This window comes from Podarcis raffonei, chromosome 5 (genome assembly GCF_027172205.1).
Source record: "Podarcis raffonei isolate rPodRaf1 chromosome 5, rPodRaf1.pri, whole genome shotgun sequence".
Classification (NCBI taxonomy): Eukaryota; Metazoa; Chordata; class Lepidosauria; order Squamata; family Lacertidae; genus Podarcis; species Podarcis raffonei.
This window is the reverse complement of record NC_070606.1, coordinates 80,713,253-80,728,162: the sequence shown is the minus strand read 5'-3', so window position 1 is coordinate 80,728,162 and position 14,910 is coordinate 80,713,253. Positions and strand designations below refer to the sequence as shown.

General features: G+C 42.8%; 1 protein-coding gene across 6 annotated transcripts in view; it reads right to left on the bottom strand.

Annotated features, from left to right (window-relative positions):
* Positions 1 to 14,910, bottom strand: part of LEKR1 (leucine, glutamate and lysine rich 1) — a 73,172-nt gene that overhangs the window by 45,283 nt on the left and 12,979 nt on the right. For 4 of the 6 annotated variants that reach the window (XM_053390351.1, XM_053390350.1, XM_053390353.1 and 1 more), the window contains exons 3-4: positions 12,867 to 13,081; positions 149 to 268 (exon numbers count right to left, since the gene is read on the bottom strand). In XM_053390351.1, the coding sequence (XP_053246326.1) occupies positions 149 to 268; positions 12,867 to 13,081 (335 nt within the window). Of the gene's footprint in view, positions 1 to 148; positions 269 to 9,003; positions 9,441 to 12,866; positions 13,082 to 14,910 lie in introns of those variants that run through there. The other 2 variants (XM_053390356.1, XM_053390355.1) reach the window with 2 other exon arrangements.

Here is a 14,910-nt window from a genome sequence, read left to right as displayed (position 1 = left end):
ACTAATCATAGTTTACAGAAAATCATAGGAATGAAGCATTTCAAGAAAAACATGTGGCAGCTAATGTTATGATTTTACCAGATATATCCTACTGCGTGCATCACAAAAAAGTTAGTTCTCCTACGTACTGCCTTCTGAAATTTCTTACCGCAACAGCTGTGTTTGTCTGCATGAAACTTCATTCTCCTTCTGGAGGCTCTTCATCTGTTCATTTAGATTTTGTAGTGCTGCTTGCTTATTTTCAAGCTCCAGAGATAAAGTTTTTATCCTATAAGAAGTTAAAAAAGAAGGAGGGAGTTAAAAAAAGGTAATACCACCATCTGCCTAATAAGAAATCAATGCCTTGGATCCAAAAGTACCCTTCCTTGAGAAAAAAAGCATCTTCTGTTCATGGAAGGGCAGCTGCTGATGCAGTGGAAGAACGTTGCACTAGACATGTGAACTAAAGCCCTGAAAGGCTATTGTTAAAGACCTGATGATACAGTGAGGGATGGGGGAACACCCCGGCATCCTGCTTGTAAATATTGTACTGACATATCTGCCTTTAACACCAGTTGTAAAGTCATGTTTTGCTCAGCATCTTCTACTCAGCAGATAGAATGCTCCAACATAAGTGCTTCTTCTTTTCTTTTCTTTTGCTGGCACAGCAGATCTTTCCATTATCTTTTGATCACTGCACAGTTTTAAAGCAGAAGGATTTTCATCTTCATTTCCCTATATTCTTACAGCCGGAAACTGGCATGATTTTGCTTTGGCAGGAAGAATAAGGGGAGGGTGGCGGCGGCGGCGGTGCAGCAAAACTTAACAGCAAATTTAAAAACTAATTAATTGTAAGATATTTTACACCTCTTTCAATAACCACAAAAGGCATTCGAGATTCGGATTACATACAGTTTATTTAAATTTAAGACTGTTTATCAATTAATTAAAAGCCTGGTGATTAAACTAAAAGTCTGGAGGTGGTTAACGTTCTTAGACTACAATTCAAAGCCCTGGTAGGCAGCGGGGGGACAGTGACATAGCCACTGTCACATCTGTAGCCCCGCTGCTCATCCCTGCTACGGTGGGGCAGGGCAGCTAAGTCATACTTGCAGATGTAACTAATTTAAGTTCACTCATTTCAGCGGGTCTACTGTGGATATTCCTTTAGTAGAATACAACACATGGAATACTGAAGAACTGACCACTCAGTCATACAAAGACAACCTGCCTTAGATTACTGGCTCGCTCATTCATTCATTCATTCATTCATTCATTTCTGTTGGTAAATAAAGGTCTGCTAGACACTTTGTAAAGCCATCTCTTTGTGGTACCTTCATGACAACCAGAACTGGCTTTTTAAAGGCAGCTGAAGGTAGTTTGAAAATGATTCATGCTAGCCATTTTCATGCATTCAAAAGGGGGTTAATGTGCATGGGAGGGAGCAGCCACTGCCCCAAATCAACATATGTCCACTATGCACAGGGGTGTTTTGTGAACAGCTTGAATCTACACTAAGTTGATTTTAATGGTGACTTAGCCGTGATTTTTTACACTGATGTCAACGGGACCCAGTTCAACTCATTTGGGGTTGTGATCCACCTAAGTTCTACTCAGAGAAGATGTGCCGAAATAAAGAGACAAGTTGGTTATGTCCATTAATTTCAATGAGTCTGCTGAGTATGATACATACTAGATACAACCCTTAGTCTGGATGCAAGCCAGTGTGTAGTTTGGGAGCGCAGCCTGCTATCAAGATGTTCCACCATCATCACCATGTTCATCATCTCCAGCTCTGAATGGCTGAAAAAAGCTGGTGTGTTAATTTACCCCACTTTCAGCTCAGGTAAACCAATTTGCAAGTTTTCTGTACTCCAGAAACCTGCAAAACTGGTTTGACCTGAGGCAACAGTAGGACAAAAGGAAAATATGGGGAGGGTCCATATCAGTGGTACAGCATATGCTTTGTTTGCAGAAAGTTTCAGGTCTGATCACAAGCACCTTCTCCAGTTAAAAAGATCAGGTAGCAAGTGATGTGAAAAACCTCTGCCTGAAACCCTGGAGAGTCCCTAGCTGTCAGAGTAGGCAATACTAAACTGGATAGACAATAAGGGCTCTTTTCCTGATAAAAAACCAATTTCCTACATGAATAATACAACATGAAAAGTGAAACCTCTTAAATCACATGCAAACCTTTAAAAAGCTATCTGTCCCTAGCCTTGGTGTTCCTTGTTAAACCTCTCACAATGGAGTACATTTCTTTACCCTATAAAACACATCCCACTGAAGCTGCAAACGTGCTGAAATACCAGACGCGATCAGCAGATCCAAAGGATGTAAGAACTATTGTGTGTGAATAGCACAGTCTTATGCTGTGCCCTTTTCTCTGGTGTCCAGCTTCTGCCAATCAGATGCCCTTAGATAGCTTATCAAGCAGTTTTCACTTTTTAAGAGAATCATAGAATCATAGAGTTATAGAGCTGGGAGGAACCCTGAGGATCATCTACTTCAATCCCCTGCAATGCTGGAATATGCAGCTGTCCCACACAGGGATCGAACCTCCAACACCGGCGTTATCAGCACCACACTCTAACTAACTGAGCTATCCAGGCTAGAAGTCAGGGGGTTGCATCCCATGAAGCTCTACTCAGAGCAGCCTCAATGAAATAAACAGAACTAATTAATGCTTTTGAATTATGGTGCTGGAGGAGACTCTTGAGAGTCCCATGGACTGTAAGAAGATCAAACCTATCCATTCTTAAGGAAATCAGCCCTGAGTGCTCACTGGAAGGACAGATCCTGAAGCTGAGGCTCCAATACTTTGGCCACCTCATGAGAAGAGAAGACTCCCTGGAAAAGACCTTGATGCTGGAAAAGATGGAGGGCACAAGGAGAAGGGGACGACAGAGGGCGATATGGTTGGATAGTGTTCTCGAAGCTACCAGCATGAGTTTGACCAAACTGCGGGAGGCAGTGGAAGACAGGAGTGCCTGGCGTGCTCTGGTCCATGGGGTCACGAAAAGTCGGACACGACTAAACAACTAAACAACAACAATGTCATCATGTCCATTAATTTCAGTGGGTCTACTCCAAGTAGGATTTAGTCGCCTAAAAACCACTTTATTTAATTCACAAATGTATGCATTTCTGTGTACTCATGCATCTCCAAAATATGGAGAAGCCCCTATGTTATTTTTCAGTAGCCTGACCTTGACCACTTGACTGGACCCCAAAAAGATTTCACTTCAAAAAAACAGAATGGCCAATGAGAACAGTATGGAGCCAGCATGGTAGTGGTTAGGAGAGTCAGACCACAACTGAAGAAACCTGGATTCCATGATGAAGCTTGCAGTGATCTTGGACCAGTCATTCTGTCTACCCAACCCTACACACAGGGTTGTTGACGGGGGGGGGTGTATAATGTATGCTGTCTTTGGAAGAAGGATGGGATTAAGACATTAGTTTAATAAAACACATGCAATCTGTACACTGAAGACTTGTACCAGCTGGAGAGTTCTCCCTAAAATTTAATGTGTGTGAACAGGCTTTTGATGAAAATGACCGATGTTAGCAGGATCCTCTGAATAAGGTGCTAAACGTTATTAAAGGCAGAACTGAATGTCCTTCTCCTTGGACATTTTAATCAAACATACTGAAAGTTTTTGAAATGAAACACATGTATCTAATCTTTATTCAAGGCAGTATAAAATATAATAAGGAAGTATAGGGTTACACCATTAATATGCACACCAGCAATTCCTTGCCAACAGAGGCCTTTAGCAACACCAGAGACTGGTAGCTTTTGAAAACTGAATTACTTAAGCTAATAAAACTTGCAGTGACACTTCTTGAACTGAGCTTATTGTTCCTTATAAAGTAATTATATTCATCAGCATTTTACTGCAACAATTCAGGCTAACATTTGATACCCATAAATTACATACTGTGTCCCTTTTGAAAAATAAACAGGAAAATGAACCACCAACAATTTCGTCACATTTTCTTTTGCCAAAAAAATAGCACTTTTTTTGTCTGATTCCCAGGATTGGGTGATAAATATCTCTCGGGAATGCCTTGAAAAGAACAGCCAGCTCTCCCAGTTTAGCTGAAAATTGTACATGACATAATTCTTACTGGGTGTGCAATAAAGAAGTGAGTATAATCAATTATTTTTAGATCAGCACTTCTGAAGTTGGCTGGTCCATTCCTTCTCCCAAGTAGGAACACACCTCTTTGAGGATCTCCCAGTGTGATTGAGAAAAAAAGAAAACAAACATAAGGTTTACATGACAGTGGCTGTTCTCAAGGCATAGTTGAATTTCCAAGAGGCAGTGTGGTGTAGACTAGAACTGGGGAACCCGCCCCCCCCCCCCGAATTTTCAGGGAAACATACAGAATTGCAGAGTTGGAAGGGATTCCAAGGGTCATCTAGTCAAACCCTCTGCAATGCAGGAATCTCAACTAGATTGTACATGACAGGTGGCCTTGCAACCTCTGTTTGGGGGAAACCATTTGCAATGGGGTAAGAGTAAGGGCAAAGTAGTGGACACTCTCCCAAGCTTAGTGTCCAGGGAAGTGAAGGAAGTTTCCTTCACTTTCCGTTTGCAAGTTGCCTTCCTTCAGTGAAAGAGAGACAAACATGGCTTAAGATTGGGTGATACTGGTTTAATATTCTGTAACATCTTAGACCAGGTCTCAGCAAACAGGGGGCTGGTCCACTGTCCCTCAGACCTTGTGGGGGGGGGCAGACTATATTTTTTGGGGGGGAAATGAACGAATTCCTATGCCCCACAAATAACCCAGAGGTGCATTTTAAATAAAAGCACACATTCTACTCATGTAAAAACACCCGGCAGGCCCCACAAATAACCCAGAGGTGTAAATAAAAGGACACATTCTACTCATGTAAAAACACGTTGATTCCCAGACCGTCCGCGGGCTGGATTTAGAAAGTGCTTGGGGTGGATCCCGCCCCCGGGCCTTAGGTTGCCTACCCAAGTCATGAGTAGGCAAACTAAGGCCTGGGGGGTGGATCCAGCCCAATCGCCTTATAAATCCGGCCTGTGCACGGTCCGGGAATCCGTGTGTTTTTACATGAGTAGAATATGTATTTTTATTTAAAATGCATCTCTGGGTTATTTGTGGGGCATAGGAATTTGTTCATTTTTTCCCTTCAAAATATAGTCCGGCCCCCCACAAGGTCTGAGGGACAGTGGACTGGCCCCCTGCTGAAAAAGTTTGCTGACCCCTGTCTTAGACTAATCATGCAGCTTACAAGGTGACTCTAGTCCACAAAAGCTTGTGCCATTAAATAGTCCATTGGGTTACAGTTAAGGGAAGCAGGGCCACTCCATAAGCTCTGCTGAGAAGCCAGCTTCAGCTGGCTTTTCCACTCCCTCAGTTATCACCTGGCAGCAGCCATTAAGTCAGGCTGCAGGCAAAGGGAGGGAGGGAGGGAGAAGGCCCACTCTATAAACTCAGTTGATAAGCCACCAACTTTGGCCTCTTTCTCCTTTCCTTGAACTGTTTCCTTTCCAGCTGCTCATCATAAGAACTTTGTAACTGAAAACTAGTGCCTGTGTTTGCTTTCCCCTCTCCTTCCTCCCAATCCCTGTTCTTCTTATGCTGTTATTGTTCAAAGTATTGTAAGCCTGAGAACTGTCCTATTTTTAATCGTTGTAAGTCAAACTGGGAGCCTTTGCAGATGAAGAACAGGGTAAAAATGCTTTAAATCAGTGGTTCTCAAAAGGTGTGGCAGGGGAGGATGGCAAGTGTGGCAGGAAGATTCAAAGACAATCAAAGAAGCATTTAAACATTTCAGTATAGTACAGTATAGTATGATTCTTATTTTTTTGCACAATATGGATAGATCTTTTCAAAATGAGAGCAGGAGCATCACGTGATACTGAGGACAATCCTAGTTGAGATCTTTTTGTTTTCCAATATATTTCTTAAAAATAAGAAATATGGTGTGGTACAAGCAAATTTTTCCCCTGAAAGTGTGGCACAGAGAATAAAGTTTGAGAACCACTGCTTTAAATAAAACAAGCCTTTAAGGAGCTGCAGGACTTCTGGTTGTTTTGCTGTGAAGACCTAAATCAAGTACCTTCCAGAAGAGTTTTTTGTTTCTTAGGCTTCTGAGGAAGAAAGTCAGACTCCTCAAACTTCTATGAAGCTGCAGCTGCTGAATATTGAGACAAACCACCTCTGGTCCATTAGTCTGAGATGTTTTTAACTGGAGAGAAACCAAGGATTAAACATGGGACCTCCTGCATGTAAACATATGGTCAACTGCTGAGTCATGATATGCTCCCCTCAAACTGCCCTCACAGGCCTGTTCATAACAGGTGAGATTACTTCATTTTCTTAAGACCTGCCTGCTTTTCTCAGCAATATATTTATTTGACTCTATGAGAGTATGAAAATACTGGTAAGTCATGACAACTTGAACAGTGCATCTTGGTGTCAAGGGAAAGCACAGTGCTTTAATGACAAAGGTTGGTTATAATTTTTTTGGTTCAAATGTGCAACAAAACCATGTCCTCCTGGCTGTGTTTCCCACATCAAAAAGTCAAACTGGAGAAAGAAAACTCTTTGTCACTTTCCTAATTTTTAGCACATGAAACCATGAAAAGGATACTATGCTCCATGGATAATTAACTCTGGGCACTAAAGGGGGGGGGGAATAACAACTAAGAACATGCTGATCTCCTCTGCACTTGCACAGTTCACATAAACTGTGAAACTGAACATCTTGCTATCACAGCCAGCATATGGTCATCTGCTAAACACAGGATAAATTGGCACAAAGCGAGATATCTTGAGAACCAGTGCTGATAAGGAAAATAGAAGGCAGGAGAAAAAGAGGTCAGCAGGCATCTAATCCAGGAAAAAATGACGGGTCCTTCCTCAAGGCTGTGTAAATGGTTAGCAAACACCATACAATCTTGTTAGGGGACCTTAGCGACCACATTCATTTTCAATTTCATACACAGACTTGTATTTGCACACATAAAGAAACTGAAGGCCTGCTTCCAAAGGTAGATGAGAAGTGTAGTTGGGAACCATCTGTAGAGAAGCCTAGGCTGGCAGGATTTCTCTCCCCAACACCTCCTATGCAATGACAGTTTCAAAAGTTGATTTCCCTGCAGCATGGGCTGATCTTCCAGGAACACACCCCAAAGCTGCCCTGGGTGCACAGAGCTAATTGGCCAGGCCTATGTATTGTATATGACAGGCAATGGCAAACTTGACTTCTTCACATGCACACACAATCAGTGGAGAAATTGAAAGCTGGAAAGCTGGCTATAGTTTTAAAATAAATAAGATTAGTCTTAGATTAGCAAGTATATGGATATTTGATGTGCAAAATAAGCAGAATTCCGAATTGTGATTTGTCAGTCATCTGAAACTGTGATTTGTATTGATATAATCTTATTCAACACAAAGCAATTCCTTCAATAATATTTTTGGAGGCATTGATTTATTAATATATGCAAACACTAAAATACAGTGCCTAGAAGAACAATACTGTTTAATCAGGGTTACTGTTGTATCTTATCAGGTTTTTCGGTGACATAAGGTGATAATTGTGTAAAAGAAATCCTTCTCAGAATCACAAATGTGTTTGGCTCTGAGCTTTGAAATTTTCCTGTCTGTGTGCAAGCCATCCTGTGCTAGGTTTGCCCGTTTCTTTCTAGAGCTTAAGTGACTTTGAGTTTTGCTTAGCAGTTGTTCAAAACAAGGAACATATTAAGTTTCTTGTGTCAGCAATTAGCTTTGGACTACAGTGGTACCTCGGGTTACAAACACTTCGGGTTACAAACTCCACTAACCCGGAAGTAGTACCTTGGGTTAAGACCTCAGGATGAGAACAGAAATCGTGCGCCGGTGGCGCAGCTGCAGTGTGAGGCCCCATTAGCTAAAGTGGTACCTCAGGTTAAGAACAGTTTCAGGTTAAGAACTGACGTCCGGAACGCAGTAAGGACGTAACCAGAGGTACCACTGTAGCAACAAGTTTTCTCTCACTGTAGTGCAAACCACTGGAAAAGAATAGCACAGTCTCACAGTCTAGGGTTGTCAGACACAACATTTCCTCCTTCAGGGAGGACATACATGCCGATAAGCACATTGACAAAGATATGGGTCAGATAAAGCTCAGTCAGCTAAATCTAAAACAATACATTGAAAAGGAAAACAATGATGTTTCTCATGCTTCCTGTCACTAGGTTATATCTTGGTACAGAACACAAGTGACAGCTTTCAGATTACATATTAAAATTATACACAGGAGTTTGTAGGACAGAAATATCAGTAATTTGTAAATTACAAATAAAGAGCACTCAAGAGGGATAGCTATATTAGCCTGCTGCAGCAAAAGCAACAAACCTTTGGCACCTTAAAGAACAACAGATTTAACGTAGCATCAATTTTCTTAAAACAAGTCCACATTGTCAAAAGATAATGGAGATTTTTACACGGATAACAGTTCAAGTGTGATAGAATCCAATTATAGAATAACATCTACCCCTGACTAAATAACTATATTGAGAAGCATGTTCCCATGCAAGAAACCTGAGCTGTCTGCGGACCAGCAAGTTTGCATATTAGCTCGAAAGAGCAAAGAGACATCCATGCTTTGTGAAACACTAGTTTTAGGAGAATAGCTCTGTTTCCAAAAAGTACTTTCAAAACAATTGGAACTATTTCTATTTCCCACATGGTATGACCTGCTGAAACAGATAACACAGCCTACAGGATCCTGCGTGCTTGATAAAAACCTCCAGCTGCGCTATCTGCAAGCCTTTTCTGAGAATGAGTCACACTGAGGGTATCCAAGTCAGAGGTCACACATTCATCAAATGTCATTCAAATATATGAAGAAGGGGTACAAATCCAGATCCACACTTCACAAAGATAGCACTCCTGTATCTGGCTGGGCCTTGCTAGATCATAGCTCTACAGCTAGCAACTTTAAAATAATGTAAACACATATTCCATTCAATCAACATGAAACCAGCTTACCAAACTTCATAGACCAACAAGGCCAAATCAGTTAATGCTGGGGCTCTCAAACAGGAGTCCCCTGGTGATTAGCAAGGCTTCTTACCCAATGAGATCCCCTCCGCCCCTGCTTCAGGTGTTTCTTGCCTCAAGGACCTTTGCACTCTTCCTTTGTAAATTGGAGAAAAGTCCACAGCTCAATTGTCTGGCAACACCTGGGCTCCGAATGCAGTGCATTCAAGAGAAAAGATCAATAGCCCCTTATCTTTTGTACACAAGGCACTTCCTCAAATGTCCACCCAGGCCTCAAACCTATTCTTTTTAACCTTTTCCCCTCTGAGTTTTGATGTCCTGTTGTTCCTGCCTTAGTTATCATACAATGGATCCTGGCCCTGCACATTTACCCAATCCCACCCTTGTTTCCTCTAATAAGGCTTTCTGATGCTGTCATTTTTCAAGATTATACAACACACGCCCCAAAATTAGCAGACAAAAAACTGCCTATCCTACTCTATGCGGACGATGCGGTTATACTGTCCCAGACTCAGAAGGGCCTCAAAAGAGCTCTTAACAGCTTATCCCAATACTGTAGAGAAGAGAAACTAGCAGTGAACTACCAAAAAACAAAAATCATGGTTTTCTCTAACAAAAGAAAAATATACAGATGGAAATTAGACAATCAGGAGATTGAACAAGTGACATGCTTTAAATATCTAGGAGTTATATTCCAAGCATCAAGGAAGAAGACTGCCCACATAAATTACAGCTCCTCTACAGCACAAAAAAGTACAACAGCAATTCTAAGATACCATCGTACAACGGGAGGAAATTTCATTCCTGCTACAATTAAACTATTTGCTGCAAAACCAACAGCACAAATACTATACGGCGCACCACTCGTCTCCCTCTCTAATCTAGACCCAAATGAAAAGATACAATCAGGTTTCCTTAGATCACTCCTGCAAACACCTAAATGAGTCCCAAACGCCGCCCTACGATTGGAAGCGGGCTTATACAGCATCAAAGCCAAAGTATGGATAAGAACCTTATGCACTTGGCTAAGACTTAACAACTCGCCGGTAGGACTACTTTCCCTGATGCATCTTGACAAATTCCAATCTAGTTGGTTGAAGGGCACTCTCAGAAAATTGGCCACATATGGTCTCTCCCCAGAGTATTTATTAAGTTTAGAAAGGGCCAAGAACATAATCAAAGAAAGACTCAGGGACATTGAAGCCCAAAATGACTTTAATCAACTTCCAATAACTTATAAACTCCTATTCAATTCCCAAAGGCCCCATCTAGCAAACTATCTCAAAGTTCTACACAACGCTAAACACTGATGGGCATTTTCCAGGGCCCACTTTAACGCTCTCCCTTCAGCTCTCCTAGAGGGAAGATACAACAAAATACCGATCGAACAAAGATTATGTCCCTGTAACAGCAACGAAATCGAAACCATCGGGCATGTCATTTTATACTGCCCATTATATCGAGACTCAAGAAAAGAGCTGATCGAGCCGATTCTGAGGAAAATACCTCGTAGTACAGACAGTGGCGTAGCGTGGGTTGTCAGCACCCGGGGCAAGGCAAGTAATTTGTGCCCCCTAACCCGTGGATTTTAGCACTCGAGTGCGAGTGCGCCCCCCCCCAGATGTTGCGGCTGGCGGGCTGGGGGCGAGCGAAGGAGCCAAGGACCCCCCCCAAAGGCTCAGCAGGAATTTATTAAATTTATTATTTGCGGAGCCCCCACGGGCCGAGGCAGCCGAAGCCCCCTCCCCTCGGGCGCCTCCCCGCCCCCTCCTCTCCTTGGGCTGTAGGTGGAGCCCGCGCTCTGAGGCGCTCCAGATCCGGGCTTGGCGAGTGCCTCTCCTCCTCCCGGCCGGGTCCGGGGGCTTCCAGCCGCGCTCCGTCCTCCCCCCCCCGCGGCTGAGACTTGCGCTGAGAGCCGGAAACAGCGGCGCCCCCTTCCGCCGGGAGACCCACGCTCGCCCGCTGGCTTCGTCTCGGAGGGTTTTGGGGAGGGCAGGGCGCGTCAAGGCCCCTCGGAGCTCTCCTCCCTTCCAGTCGGCAGAAGCAGCCGCCGCCTGTGGCTGGGCCGAGGGGATGGCGGCGGCGGCGTGCGGAGGCTGCCCTTGCCTGGCCAGGCGTCGGTGGCGGCGCTGCTGCAGCGGCTGCTCCTCCTGCGAGCAGTGAGTGGAGAGCAGCTGCAGTGGCGGCGGGGGGCGCGTGCGCTAGGGCGCAAGGCTGCCGTGGCGGCGGGGAGCCCAGCGGAGGAAGGAACTTGTCCCTTCCCTCTGGACTCGCGCCCCCCCAGATGTTGCGCCCGGTGCGGCCGGCACCCCTGGCACCCCCCACGCTACGCCACTGAGTACAGACGACACCTATATCAGACACCTCTTAGCTGACAAAGAGCCTGAAATCAACAGGCCTGTGGCAAAGTACTGTTACATTGCAACAAGAATAAGACAAGCAATGATGTCAGCAACGGAGTTCAAATTGTAAACATCGAAGGAACGATAATAAACAGTAGTGACATTTGAATTGAATTCTTAAAACCTTAAAAGTCGAAACTTAGTCATAAATATAAGCACCAATTCTGTGAATTGGCCATATTTCCACTATTATTTGTAGCACAATACTACTTATAATGTCATATTTTTTAAAAATTGCTTTCTGGTCATTGACCGTATTAAAGATATTTGATTTGATATGATGCCAAGAACCATCTTAATAGATGTGGAAGTAGAGGTGAGTGGCAGAAAAACAAAGAAACAACCACCTCTAACGGGAAACACAAGCCACTGCAAATCTAGAATAGAAAGCCATTCCAAGGAATCATTCATAATCATTATTATCCTACCTTACAGAACTGTTTTACTAAGATAATGTATGAAGTGCTTCCAACATTCCAATTCAAATGCTAGGTATTATTATTATTTGCTGAGATTGCTCATGTCATACCTAGTCTATCTGGTGCCACAAAAAGATTTTTAGAGGCCAGTGTTGTGAGTGATAAAACTTTCGCATTTCAATACAATTAAACAAGTACAGGGGTATTTCTGTTTCAGCCAGGTGTGTTATCTGTATTAGGATTTGTAACCTAAAGCTACCAGTACTGGCCAAATGACATTAGTGTTCAGTATAGATAGCCTGCAAACCAGCTTTCTATGTTTCTGTGTAACATGGTTTAGAATTCAGAAGCTAGTCAATATGACATGCACTGCTCCCCCTCCCCTTCACCTCTCTCATACAATTCCCCTCTCCCCTTCTGGAGTCTCAAAGTTTGGAATTATATCAAATGCTTAACATTAACCAACTTCTCTGAGTTTGCAAATCTGTTTCAACCCTAGCTTCAAGTTCTGATGAAGATTGCAACCCTGATAAGCAGTTACCATCGTTGGTGTTAGTGCAGATGTAACACTAACCCATGGTTAAAGCCGACAAGGGAGGGAAAGGGGGCGTTTATATCAAAAGGGAAGTAGGGAAACTCTTGTCTATGTTGGCTTCTGATTCGCAAACCAACCCATGACTGAGTTCGAATTTCCCATGTTACAGCTGCAAGGGCAAAATCATATTCTCACCTGTCTTTTTCACAACAGGGCAAACCTTTAGGTTGCTAAGAAAATTATTAAACTGGAGTTTCACCTCTGATGACAGCAGACTTTAAAATAACTTTCCTACCATGACGTTACTGACTGGTACTAAACAATTCAAGGAACAGACACTGACCTCTAAAGAATCAGTCAAACTATGGTTTAATGAACATAAATTCATCGGGATGCAAGCTGAATCTGGCAAGACAGCCAAAGTTTGCTTTTCCTTGAATGACATTAATGAGTATGTTACTTTTTAAAAAACAAGGACGAATAGCACATTCCAACCTTTCTCTTTTTGATTTGCTAGCTGCTGCACACTGTTCAAAATCTTGATTTAGCTGCTGTAGTTTTTCTTGAAGTGTTTTCTCCCGTTCTATGCTGCCTTCATAAAACTTCACCTTCACTTCCATTGCTTTTACTTTCTCTTCCAGCAGCTTAAACTCATGGAGGATCAAATAGCTGACTCCGCAATATTTACACACTGTCTCTTCCCGGGACATCTAGAAGGGAAATGGTAAGCAATATATTTAGAGAATGGATTAAATGAAGTGAAGTAGCAAATCACATACAAAGCTGAGTTAGGCCACTGGAACATCAAGCCTCAATTGTTTACTTTGACGGGCAATGAATCTCCGGGATCTCTGACTGGAGTCATAGGTGGAATCTAGACACCTATAAAAACACTGTGAAAATGCTTTTTTTTTTATTAGCGTTTTGAAAAATGTCTTGATTTGCCATAAGCTCATCATCGCCATCTAGTGTCACATTTGTATAATGCACTTAAAATGTTATATTTGCAGCTGTATAGCTGAGTCCATAGAATCATAGAATTGTAGAGTTGGAAGGGACCATGAGGATCATCTGGTTCAACCCCCTGCAATGCAGGAATATGCAGCTGTCCCATACAGGGATTGAACCTGCAGCCTTGGCATTATCAGCACCATGCTCTAACCAACTGAGCTGTCCTGGGATCTTCTGCATACAAAGGATGTGCTCTAGCAGTGAGCTACATCCCTTTCCCAACTGGATATAGTAGTATTTAAAAAAAGTCTAGGGGGCAGCAGAACAAGAAATCACAGCTGTTTCCCCCATCAATTAAACCGTTTGCTATATTAGCCAATGAAGGAACAAAACAGAGATTAAGATCTGACCAAAAAGATCATCTGAGCCCCTGTAAGTGGGTATTTCTATCTGGGGAGGCTCTCCTGTTCCCTTTTCCTGCTGGCTGTAGCAACATGTAGGTGGGTGTTGCTTCTGAACAGAATTACTGTAGAGACAGAGAAGCCATTTCTACAGTGGGAACAGTGTCTTCTGTCGGGGGTTGCTGTGTTCCAGTCTTCCAACTCTGCCTTTGCCATCTGTTAGTTGCTGCAACCAGCGGGAGATGACAACAGAAAAATAGAACATGGTGGCACTCAGGCAACTGGGGCAGGGCCATATCTCCAACCCCTGGTTAAAAGATACTAAAAGTCGCGAAAGGTCTCCATCAGGTCTCCACATAACCTAACAAGGGGAGGAAGCATTTCTCGTAAGAAGAGCCCTGCTGGATCAGACCAAAGGTTCATCTAGTCCAGCATCCTGTTCTCATAGTGGCCAACCAGATGCCTACAGGAAGACTGCAAGCAACAGCATTCTTTCTACTTGTGCTCTCTTTTGTTCTTTAATATTTTTTTAAATAAAATCAAGATACTGAGTTATTGACTCCTTTGGAGCACTTCAGACAAATGAATTATCATCTCTTGCCTGACAAAACCACATCTGCGGTCCACCAAAACCATGATTAGGGTAGTGTTCATAGAGAGCATCATGTGATGCACTGCACGTGTCACTTATGAGTCACACAGAAACTATGAAATCTGGCAGGTGTGGGATTATTAATCATCGACACAGGATGTATTTCAGCACACGATTACTTATTTGGGTGAAGATGAGTTTCTTACAAAAAAAAATTATAAGCCCTGCAGCATAACTTTGTTCCCCCTACACTTTCAGTTCAATAATTCTCCCCTGCAAATCACAACCCAATTTAATTACTCCTGCTTGTGTGTATGTGCACAAACAGAAGTACTGAAACAACATTACTCAAGCATGTAGGATTACTTAACGACATGCAAAATTTTACCGTGAGAAAAGAGGACAAGAACCACAGAACTTCCATGTGAGCACACACATTTCTATCTGTGCTCCTGGGGTTCCCTTATTGAAAACATTTGAATTTTAAAGCTACCAGAATCTGCCAAATTAGAATTTGGCATTAGAATCTGGTGCAGATGTAACAAAAGTTCTCAGTAAACTATGGTTTAGCACTCAGAAGCCAGTCCTGGTAACA